The 12964-nt window shown below is 36.4% G+C and overlaps 1 protein-coding gene across 5 annotated transcripts in view; it reads left to right on the forward strand.

The window, feature by feature from the left end:
* Positions 1 to 11498, forward strand: part of LOC123711298 (protein sprouty) — a 37211-nt gene extending 25713 nt beyond the window's left edge. For 3 of the 5 annotated variants that reach the window (XM_045663814.1, XM_045663816.1, XM_045663815.1), the window contains exon 3: positions 10341 to 11498. In XM_045663814.1, the coding sequence (XP_045519770.1) occupies positions 10398 to 11036 (639 nt within the window). In that variant the 5' untranslated portion in view covers positions 10341 to 10397 and the 3' untranslated portion in view covers positions 11037 to 11498. The other 2 variants (XM_045663812.1, XM_045663813.1) reach the window with 2 other exon arrangements.
* The last annotated feature ends 1466 nt before the right edge of the window (positions 11499 to 12964 follow it).

Consider the following 12964-nt stretch of genomic DNA (forward strand, 5'->3'; position numbering starts at 1 on the left):
TTCGTTCTTCCATTCCAATGCTAGAAAATTGAACTTTGTTTAACTAATTTCTATGTATTAAAAGTATTCATTCAGTGTGTACATCTACAAGTGTATGGACATGAACGCGATCGTGATTAGCGGTTATTGACTCAAAGGCCTGTATTCAGAAATGTCTTAGTCACAATCTTGAGCACTGTAAAAGAAAAAAAAAATTCGAATACCTACTTAGTGAAATTTAATTTTAAATTTATTTATAAAAATAACTTTTACATTAAAAAACCCACTAACATCTGCGTGCGATTATATTTTAGCGATAGTAATAAATATTTTGACACAATTAGCAGCTATAAATATATTTATTATATAATGTGGCAATTTTAACACCTCATATAAAGCAAATGCTTATGCAAAAATCTTTGGATTAGTATATTAATTGCAACACTGTATAACGTGCACTGTTATGTTTTTTGTACAATACAATTATAGCATATAAAATTTCATTATTTTTATTGATAAAAAGGACGTCCCGATTTGTGAGTCTCTATTAACATCATCACCACCATTGCGACGTTTTTGTATGCAATTTCAATGCACTAGTAGTAGAAAAACTCGGGATTGCAATAACTATTGCTATTCGATGTACCAGACTACCGGCGCTGTGTATTTTATATAATATGTAAATTTTGTATATATCAATGATGAACTTTTACAACGAACTAATTATAATGTCATATTTTAAAAATAGAACATTTAAAAATAAGCTCCGAAAATAGTTTATATACTCTATGGCCTATTCCATAATTTATAAACTGTGAACTGAGAATAAATAGATTATAAATGTACTATCCCGTCAAAACACACTATGTTTAAGACTTAATAATATATATTTATAATTTAATAGTAGAATATTACAATGTTAACGTAAGCTTGTCTTGCTTAATTATATTATACTAATAAACAGTTCGAGATTTTCTGAGAATGTGCTTTTCGTATGAAAGCTTATTGTGAGCTGCTAAACTTTCCTCGAATGAGTCGATGTGGTACGAACGGTGTCATTTTCAATGTAAGACTTGTATGCACTGCTAAAATTATTTTCACTGTCATTTTATTAGATTTTTGGTGATGTGTATTTATTCTACAACAAATTGTATTCTTTCACAAATTTCTGCAACAATCTGCAAATGCAAATACAAATGTTATTACAATGTCTAAGGAAATGAAAATGCATGTTAGCTGAATCAACAATTATTTTGCTATATCAACCTATGTCAATTTAATTTATAAAAATTTAAGCGTACTATACGGATTTTAGAATATATAGTGTGTCTCATCCTTAGCGAGTCCCTTTCGGCCACCCATTATTTCCTCTCTGATGAGCATCGCATTTCATGTAAACTCAATTGAATCACTTATTGTTCAGCTGCACTCAGAAAAGTTTAATGATTACACCTTATTCTGAATTAATTCGTGGAATATAAAACCTCGTAGAAAATACTTCTTTGACAAGGCTGGTTATAATTTTTTTTCTTTATATACATGTGTCTTTTCTACGACATCATGGAACATTACGATCTAGCCTAACTTAGGACTAATAAGCAATTTAAGTCTAACCTAATTTACTAAAAAGGATTGTTATCATTATAAGTAAGTGTCCGATAACACTACGTATAGTCTCTATTAAAGGGGAGACACTCTGTTCTTGTGTTTTTTTTTCATTCACTGTTTAGCACTTATATTAAAGTACACTAACAAAATAGTTAGTGTACTTTGGTTTATACGTTTGGTTATAAACGACAAAAAATATCGGAAGAATAATACCACCATTGTTGTCAAGAATTTCAAGATATAAATAGTGTTAATATCAATTAGTTTCTCTTATATCTATCCTCTTCTATTTATCTCATACCCGCCTAGGAGTACACTTATTGATTTACTCATGCATTAAGTCCGAAAACGTCCGGCAAACTAGACTAATTAGTAATAATCCAGTGGCGCTACAACCCTTGGCGTGGCCTCACATTCCATCCTTTCTTTAATTATTTTTATTTCATATACACGTAGATCAACTCTTTGTCTGACATACGAATTCGATATCTGGATTTGAGACATGCCGGTTTCCCCATAATGATTTGTTTCCACTACTAGCGAGTGTTGCACATAGACACAGAGTCTATTGAAGCACGGCTGGGGATCGAACCTATGACCTCGGGAATGAGAGTCGCACGCTGAAGCCACAGGTCAACTCTGCTTGAACTAATTATTTAAGTAAATATAACGAAAATAAACCAAACTATATCGTACTACCCTTATATGCAAGCCCGGTGGCCATTTATGATTTTTAAACTGAAACATGAACCAATTCACTGGGGATATGAGCAAGGCGTTCCACGCTTCACAAATCAAGTGATTAACCAATTAAACGTATTTTTAGATTTTATTTTCCCCATTGTTTAAATTAAGGAATGTCGAATGGGTGAGCATAAAAAAGATCTTTTTTGGTGCAAATTCCTTGCCTTTGGGAACGGAAGGAAGACCCTAAAACTAAAACAAAAACTGTGGATCCTTTAAAAACCCGCTCAACACACATGTAGAAGCATTAGGATTCGTTCCGGTTAAAGTTTTTATACAAATAAAGGAATACTTAGTTAACTGCATTTTCCATTTATGTCTAGGCAGAGCTCGCGAAACAGCATGTGTTATGTGGTTGAGGTTTATTTTATTTGTGCTCCAAATGAAAATACGTTATAGAAAGGATATACACGTGTGAAAATGACATGAGAACTTAAGAACGCGCGGCGCTAACCAGATCCATGCTTCTCTCAACTTCCTGACACTCGAGTAGCCTGCAATATCGCAGCACACAACTCACGAGGGGACTCTTTGTATAGAAGAATCCCTCTCAATCGTCCATTTGCTATAAAGCGACAATAAATGTATGGATTTTAGCCTAACCTAGCCAAGGTTTGTACTTGTAAACTTTAAAATATTTGCGTGTACCGTTTTTTGGAATTTTCTCATCCAACGATCTGTTGTTGATTTAATATTTTACCAATGTAGTTGTACTAGCTTAAATATGTTAATACTAAAGTATTGAGCTATACGATTATGAAGAAAAATGATATAAATGTGCAAAGGATGGGAATGGTGTTCCAAATATAAAAAAAACGTCAAGACAGTACAAAAAGATGATGGAAGTTTAGAAGATGATGTAAGAAATGTGGCAGGAAAATGTATGAAGAAAATATATTACATCCCATCCTGCTCAATCGTGACTTATGTAATTCATGTATTTCTTATTCTTTGTATTGCATTGTATTATATGAAACGTGAGATTTGCTTTTAGTTTTTAGTTTAATTTTTTTTTGTATTATTTTAGATTAACTTTGGTAGTTCAATAATTGTTACTTGTAATTTAATTTTTGTTGATTTGTTACGCACTTTTTGCACTTTATCATTAATATTTTATTGGTTAAAAGTTGTTCTAAGCGAAGAAAGTGTTGGGAAAAGTAAGACAGTAAAAAATCACCGTGTTCAGGTTTTGCATATAAAGCCTTTATTGCTGACACTATAATATATATATATATATATATATGTTGTTAAAGTTACATAACCTTACTTAATCTAATACATACGATGTGTCGGTTTTAGTAATCACCATGTCCTGTGAAAAATAGACTTCTATCAGCTGCTTAAATTCTTTTATTCTCTTTATATCGTCTGCAAATGTCTTTTTAAGTCTTACTCTTTTCCCTTTTCCATCTCGCTGTAATAATTTTTGTCCATCTCAGCCTGCTATCTCTCGTCATGTGTCCGGCCGAGCGCCATTTCAACTACCTTATTTTCTTTAGATGTCATATAACTGGTAGTAAAAGGCTTATTATAAAAGATTTAAATTGGTATATATAACAATTCACGTGTGGGAAAATTTACTTAACATAATAAATGTAAAAGATAGACATCTGCTATGCTTCATTCACATTAAAATGACAAGAAATTTTGAATTTGGTTCACCAAACAATGCTCAAGCAGGTAGAAGTTTTTGTTGTTCAAACTTAGGTCCATTCATTCATTATAATTATTCTTGTTTTGTTAATATTTTTTATGAGTCCATTAACAATGGATATTGCGGTAAGTTAATCAAGTTATTATTTTTTGTGCTAAGACGACGTCAATTCAGATTTTATTGTTTTTGTTAAAGCAACTTTATTAGCTATGGGAATTTCATGCTTCCTGACAGTCAAGTACAATTCAAAATTTAAGTTAACTTCTTTGGGAATAAGTTATATTATTCTCTTACGTCATGATTCTACCATACATATAAGTTGTATGTTTTTACCCAAACCATTTTATTTAAGCAGTGTTAAGATTAATCTTTATACTCATTTATTACTCAGTAAGTAAGTATCTAAAGGCTAAGTAAGTAAGTACGTATGTAAAGTCTAAATAAATAAGTACATTTATGATTACTAAGCGCATTTTATCCTGTACTCAATTTTCTTATAAACGTTATAGCAATATATTGCAAGGAAGCCTTTGCTCTGTGTAAAGCTTGCATAATCCAAGTATTACTGATTGTAACGGAAGTTATGCCTACGCATTGATAGAGCATCCGGTCTTGTCCACTTACAAGATACAATAGTCTACTATTTCAATAATTACGCTTTAAATAGTTTACAATAATATTTAATTTCTATACATACTTCGAAGTCAAGTGATTTGTGTACGTTTATTAATATGAACATAGTAAATAGCTATTGCTAGTTGTACTATATCTTTTCTCCTTGACTAAGATCTATTTATCGTATGTATGCGTCAAGCGTAATATTTAAATACTCACATCGTATCGGAATTTGGTGCATCGAAAGAGAAACTTTATTAATATAGTGTACGCAAAACGACCTTCATCAGAGGCCACAGCAAAAGCGGCAAAAATATGACGTGAACTTGAACGAATAATTGAACCCGTTTCATCAGATAGGCTCTCGTTATCATAGTGAGTAATAATCGTTAAAGGAAAGTGGGCGGGGTGTTCGTTGGTCTCGTTGGCCGGAAACCTAATTCCCGGATGCGGTTGCGCGGGGGGATCTCGCCGGAAGCTCGATAAACGAGCGCATCCGCTACCGTCGCCCGCGCCGCAAAATTTGGCACCGCTCGCGCTCGCAGCCCGTTTCCGGCTCCCGCCCCCTGCGCTCACCCCGCTGGCCTGCGAAAATAGCGGCCGACTGCTTCGTGTACGCGGTTCATTCAGTATGGCCGCCTTCCATTCATAAAAAGGCGAGGCGCGCGCGGAGGGACGCGCGGAGCGGGCCGCGCCGCGCGCCGACCCGCACCCGCGCCCGACGCCAGTGCGGAATGTGTCTGCGAACGGGACGCTCGTTTCGTCGGAGCGTAGTGCTAACGCTCCCGGTTTCCCATTAAAATGTGTATAAGAATAAGTGCAGTGAATCCGCACGAGTTCGGAACGGTTAAGAGAATCGCCATCGTCGAGATCAGGAGTAGAAATCAACGAAGAACTTCACCGAGGAAGTGAGTAGCGGCCATATTGCAGTGATAACCGCGCGGCGGGCGGACGAGAATCGAGGCCGGTGCGTGGGCCGCCCCCCGCCCGCGCCAGGTGCCGCTCCGGACCGCGCCGCTCTCGTGAGCCTTCCCGTGGATTTGCCGGCCCGAAATTCAGTGGTTCTGTCGTATTTTTGTGAATCAGTGAGGTTTCTGGCGCGGTTTCGGTGCGGCACCGGCGCCCGAGCTCAGTGTAGTGTGTGGGGCCCATCAGCCCGAGTGCACTTGTGTATGCACTTGTGTATATCGTGATGTGTGTAGGAGACATGTGACGTGGAACGTCTGCTTTGTAAGTACCCAGACGTCCCGGCTATCATATCGCCCACTGGTTCGAATGCCAGTGTCCAGGAAGCGTTGATTTGCGGCAGATACAACTAGCGTTCTATTACGAGTACTTAACTTCTTGCTTATTCCATTCCCTCAGGAATTCGAATTAAGACGTAGCTAGAATGTAGAAATGGATAGCATGAATGAGGCGGGCCTTGTGTTTGCCTCTTGCCGGTGCCGTCACACGTGCGCGACGTAGACGCTGTGACCGCGACCCTACTCAAACGGAATCAAATAGAAATCTAATTCACTATATTCCATAAACTTACGTTGGAATTCAATGAACGTCACTATCAATCAATTTTAGTATATTTAAAAACAACTTATAATACAGGATCATCTGCTTATGTTGAACTCTACCATGTAGCGCCAGTTTGGTATTCGAATCAGACTAGATACGCTAGGTGCGTATACGCACATAATTCCATATCAATATTATTTTGACTTCGCTATCTGTCAATTGTACTTACGCGTTTTTAAAAACATTAAAAATATGTAATGATTTCGGTATTCCAAATTATTATAGCAACAGCGGCACCAATTTCTACAACTATAGATAAGGGTGATAAGGAGTAATAACTTGTAAACATAACGACATATTATCTTTTAACGAACTTTATAAGCCGTAAAATATTTAGACGAAACAAAATTATGTGAAACACTAATTTATATTATAAATAACGTTATATAAGATAACATCAAACTTACCTTGCTGTGATGTAACGTTCGTAAAGTTACCAAAACACTATTAAATAACGCTTTAGAGCGTGCACGTTGATTAAATTAAATTTATTTAATTGCAAATCCATACAAAAACCACTCACAACTTATAAAAATGTTAATTATGCTTGAATGTAGTATTAAACTATAAAACCTTTATTAATAAGTTTTTAATAATATTCTCAATATGGTGATCATTGAATGTGGCCACAAATTTTGATCTAATTTTGAATATAATTTAAAAACTAGTTTACGTTCATCATGAAGGTTCCAAATTCAAATCTTCATATATTTATTAGAAATGAGCGGACGTTTACTTACGATTATTTGTTTAGCAATAAGTTGGTAAATTGAAATCAATAACGTTTTGTTAATAACATTTCCGCTTTGGACAAGCTTACCGTAGATAAATATAGAATGCTCAATAAGTTACTATTCAGTTTTAATTAATTTTCAATTATAAAGAAGTATAAATTCGATTATTTGGTATTCCTATTTCATAAAAAAAATTGCTACATGCCTTGATATTGACAATTGACATTTACGTACGATTACCATAGACGGAAACAAGATAAGAATTATTTAAAAATAGAATTATAGCTTTCATAGTAATTATTTACGTTGAAATTCATTAATTCTTAAAACATTAAGTGAATTTTAACTGTAAGAACTTCCAATATCATTGTCATTACTATACATGCATAATATATTAAGAATGTTATTAATTGAGACCTCCTTGGCCGCGCTAAAGAATTTAAAGCTGGGATGTCCTTATAACGTGGATTAAAAAGTATCGTGATGCTATGCTTATCATTCATTTAATTAAAACACCGTAAACATAGTATGTAACACAAATTTTGTAATAAATCCTCCTCTGCTTAATACTTCACGTGGCTTTTAAGACGGCAATGCGACAGCTGCACAGATTAATACATAGTTTAATAAGAAAATACATTCAATGAGAGATATTGGAATTTGGCAACGCCTCTGAAATCAAACTACACTATCTTATTTGTAACCTTGGTGATCAATATTCATCCTATATATACATAGTCTTATCAGCGATACAGTCGGCAAACCGGTTTTTATGTAATATATAATAAACGTGCTAAGAATAATTATTCCCAAACAACTTAAAAACAATATTTTTTTACGCGAATATAATTTAATATAGATAACTAAATTTTCACTACGTTATTCAATCTGTGCAAACAAAGGATTAAATAAAAAAGTAAAATAATAAGAAAAAGGTTTTATCCGCTTTTGATGGGCTATCTGAAGGGTCTTTTAGATGTCAAGTATCACTGATATGCTTAACAACGAATAAACGAAATTAAGAGTAACATTTTGACTTGGCTGATGCACAAACCGTGCAGGCCAAGAAAGGAAAAAAAAACATTTTGACTCTTGAAATTGGACCCGTATGTCAAAATCCAATACGAACGTCTGTCCTGAATTTTACCTGGCACACGTGCTTATGTGTTTGCGCTGTATATGAAAAGATCTGAAACATTTATCTAAAAAGCCGCATCCTTGACGCGATCAGACTCTACAGTGAGGACGACTGAGCATTACGAACAATTTTAAATGTCCGCAATATGAGATTTTTTATACGAAATGCGACGGGGTGGAAGCTATCCAGTACCAGCTCCTTACGCTCGAATACAACGAGCGTTTTGCTCGTGACGACCGGTTTGAATCGTTGACCAGTCACTTTCCGACCGGATTCATCCCTTAACGTAGCTATTATTAAAAGGCCAGCGAACTTTCTGGCAATGTGAGAGTCCATGGTATCAATTTACATCAGGCATACTGCCCGTTTGCTCCTGTTAATATATTAATAAAATGTATTTAAAAGTTAATTTAAATGTACTCACATTTTGGGCCATTATTATAATATTTATAAGCAAGAGTATATGTAGGTTTGATACCAATTATATAATTAAGACCTTTAAGTTTCGATATACTATTTGAAACCGTAAATACTCATACTTTTCTGATAAAGAACTCAAAGTTCTAAATTAGAACTGAATCTGATAGAGAGACCAATATTCTCTCTCTCTCTCTGTCTGTCCGTATTTAAAATATTAGAAAATTATTGTTTTCCAAATAAAACACTTCTAATAGTATATAAATAGGCTTTAAGGCTAAAAACAACGAATTTATTTTAATTTTAACCTACAATTATTTATCTGTATTTACGTTGTTAAACGGATAAAGGCATTAATACATTAACCCTATATTATTTTATAGAATCTATGTATATCATTCCATAGATTGAATATTATTTTAATGTAATCGCTAAAGTATGTTCGTTACTATACGCATTACGTGCAAAAGATGTCTATCACATACGGTGGAAAATAGTAAAAAAATTTCTAAAGAAATACTATCAAACGTAATCTTAATGTCTATGGTATGGTCTTAATAAAGGACTATGTCTTGTTAATACTCATTTGAGTGCGTTTCAATATAGTAAGATTTTTATATGAATTAGACAAAACAGTAGCGCTACAATCTTCGTGCTGAGTCTCATATGTCTATATCTTTCGTGATCATTTCTGTTTTATAGGAAGATGGTGATCAGCTCTCTTTGCCTGAAACTCGCTTCCTTTTTTGGGTATAAAGCACAGTACAAGCGAGTGTTCAAAGCACATAGGCAGAGTCATTTTGGCGCACAGCCGGAGATCAAGCATTACAGCTTAATCGCGGAAACCACTACGCCAGGCCAACACAGCGCCTATTGTATGAATCACATGCTGTAAAGTTTTTGATGGCAAGACTGATGCTAGATTCATTCCATTTCTTTTAACTTTATAGCTTTGTCTCGTATATAGTCTTTTTAAATTGCATAATTATATATCAACATTTTAAAAGTGTTGACATAGCATTTTATTTACGTCACAGTATTACTTAATAATCTGCCTTTTATGAACGCGATTTAATCAGATGCCAATTACAATCAATATTTTATTCTTACATAAGTCATATTATGTATCGATTCTATATTATTTATCGTGCACTAATATTTACTGGATTTTCTTGTTTATTACCGATTGTTATATTAATTTTCGATACTTTTATAGATTTGCATTTGATTATGTATAGTATATAGGCTTTTTCTCTCGGCACCCTCTGTCTTCTTTGCCGATGAGTGCGGATGTCTGAATCAAATTTATTGACGTGAAATAAGTACCTTATATTCCATAATAGTATATTTAGTTTCAATATAACTCATTATAGAGGTCAATTCTTAATCAGACAATATTCTTAACGTATTATAAAATGACGCGATTAAAGTATATCAAATCGTGAATCAAAAATTAATTTTCGTCAATATCAATTGCATAGGAATTCGTATGCATAATTATTTGCATTATCAACTAATATGGCATACTAGTCTAAATGAGGCCATTGACCTGAGAATTTTGTAAAGCAATGTTACTAATGAAAAGTCTTCTGAAAATATAATATGAAATTACCTAATAAACTATAAGTTACTTTTTTAGTGACTCCGTTAGAAATAAGAAATATTATTTATGATTATCATAATCTTTAGATAGACTGTTGGTCTTGATACGTAAAATCATATGTATTTGTAGTTGCGTCTAGAATATAAGGTATCAATGTTACGGGAAAAGCTGCTTAGGGATAAAAACGTTTGGGTACTCTATAAAGCAACGTTTTTGTATATTACTTATAATCTGATATTGTAGTAATTTGTGTCTGACCTTGTCATGTATTGTCCGTAGGTGGGGACGATGAGGGAACAGGAAGGCGACGGCCCCGAGAGCCGTTAGCCGGACTCGATGGACGAGTATGGCGGGCCGGCGGCGCCGCCCCGGCCGCCCAAGCCGGCGGCGCGCGTGCACCGTGCGGGCGCCGCCAGCTCCGCGCGCCAACCTGTGTCGCTGTTGCGGCCGCGGCCCCAAGCGGAGCGCGAGCGGAATGCCTACGTCGAGGCCCCGCGTCGCGCGCCGCCGACCCCGCGAGCTCACGCTGCGGCCGCGCAGCCGCTCAAGCCGGTGACGGCGCAGCCGGCCGCCGCCGCGGATAAGCGTCGCGCTGCCGCGCTCGCCGCCGATTCCATAGTATGCGAGAACTGTGGCCGCTGCCGCTGCGAGCAGTGTGCGCGGCCGCGGCCTCTGCCTCAACGATGGCTGTGCGGCTCGTGTTTATGCAGCGCAGAGGCGTGTGTGGACTACGCGTCGTGTATGTGCTGCGCCAAAGCGCTGTTCTACCACTGCGGGAGCGGCGAGGGTGAAGCGGAGCCGTGCGCGGGCGGCGCTCGGCTGGCGTGCGTGGCGGCACTTTCGGTGCCGCTGCCGTGCCTGTGGCTTTACTGGCCTCTCCGCGCGCTTGCGGCGGCGGGCGCGGCGGCCTACGCGCGCTGTCGCCGCTCCGGCTGCCGCTGCCCCGAGCGGCCGCCGCTCTCCAGTATTATCTAGTCCCGCCCCCCGAGCGAGCCCCCGCAGCGGCGCCCGCGTTGTACAAATATTTATTGGCGAGCGAAGGGCCGGGCCGCGCGGGGCCGGACTCAAGTGTTGTGTGGTGTGCAGTGAGCAGTGAGCGATGAGCGGTGAGCAGTGCGCCAGTGAGAGGGCGGTGCGGGCAGCGGACAGAGCCCCGGCCGCCGAGTGATCGTCTCGAATACTTGTAAATATAGTCGTATAGTGTGAATGTACGTGAACGTGTCGCCCGAACGCCGAGTCTCAAATTTTCTTGAGACCGAAACGTGTCATAAGAAAACGCTAACATTTAGTATTTTGGATTCCACACGAATCCAGAGAAGATTAAGAAATGAGATATAAAACATACTTATTAAGATGTAGATAATTTACCATTTATTTATTAACTGAATTTGTATTTATTTGTAAATAAAACGACAACATTATATTATAAATACGAATGTTTACTACAATGCTTGTTTTTTTCTAAGTTCACCCACTGAGGTCACTCCGACGCAGAAATGAGAATGCAGTTTAATATTCTTACCCATGATCTGAATACTTGTCATCAGTTTCATGCTCATTAGTTTCATTATGCATATTCTACCATAATAATAATTAATGTATCAATAAATTAATCACATTGACATTTGAGCACTGAAAAACTGGTAAAACGTTTCGTAGAGGGTAATAAAACCAACTTTCATGCACAGAAATAATAATAAAACATATTTAATGATCTCATTTAGTGGCAATTTGAATGTGAGTTTCATGTTAATTTAGAGAATTCTTACTCCATTGAGTTGCAGGGGGACTTATAAAGTCGGTGAAATATAATTTAAATACTTTTAAAATGTCTCGTAACATTTTGAATAGTGTAATGATCTATATTCGAAACAGTACATGGCTTACCAAGAGGCGATCTTGCAAAAGTACAAGATTTTATCGAAGTTTTTTTTTACAAAAAAAGGCTTTTTTAACGACGAGCATCTTTAATTTAATGTAGGTACAGTATAATAGAAACTGACTATCGTTATACATTTAAATTCCTCCTGTTAATAACGTTTTCAGTTGGACGTTTTAAACAGTTATAGATACAACTGATACAAATGGTTAATCGTATAGTAAGAGAATAAGACTGGTTACGTCCAATTCGTTTATATTAGAATATTTTATAATTAGACAACTATGATTAAAATAATTATTAAAGATCAACAGTAAATTATAAATGTTAAACATGTCCACACTTATGAGTTATGATATAAATAACTACACGAGTCGCCACTCGGCATTGCGCAGGGAGGAAGCGTCGGGCCCATTTCCTTACACGCGTTATCCGGGATGTGCCCCCTTCCTGCACGGAATGTTTATTGATTCATTTTATAATTGATACAGGATATTATTATGCAATATTGACTCATGTAATCATCTCATTTTCTTGTTAAAGTAAGCCGTTTCCTGTGAAAAAGAATGTTTTGAAGACATGAATTCTTGGTTTCTGTAAGATAAACCTGATTCTTCAACTTTATAACCATTCAGCTTATAACGCTTACTAAATGGAAATAAAATAATGATTTTTAATTAATTGGTACTGTTGGTAAATATATTTGTTGTGCTATCAGACTTGAGTTAAACAGTTAACCATAAAATTACAAACGCGTATTTCGTGTTTATAGATAATCTGTAGATGTGTACGTTCAGTTTCTTATTAAAAACCAAAGACTGAAGACTATCGAATATAGTGTAGCAGAACAAAACACCGAAGACAATAAAAATAAAGGAATTGATATTAATTTATATAGAGTAGACTAAAATCGTTTGAAGCTTATTTATAAAAACTCAACACATACTAGCATTAAATTGGGGCAGCAGATGTCGACAGGCTGCCGACGACGTTTGATGGCCGGATACACCCGCCATGAGATAAA

This window comes from Pieris brassicae, chromosome 6, assembly GCF_905147105.1.
Source record: "Pieris brassicae chromosome 6, ilPieBrab1.1, whole genome shotgun sequence".
NCBI lineage: Eukaryota > Metazoa > Arthropoda > Insecta > Lepidoptera > Pieridae > Pieris > Pieris brassicae.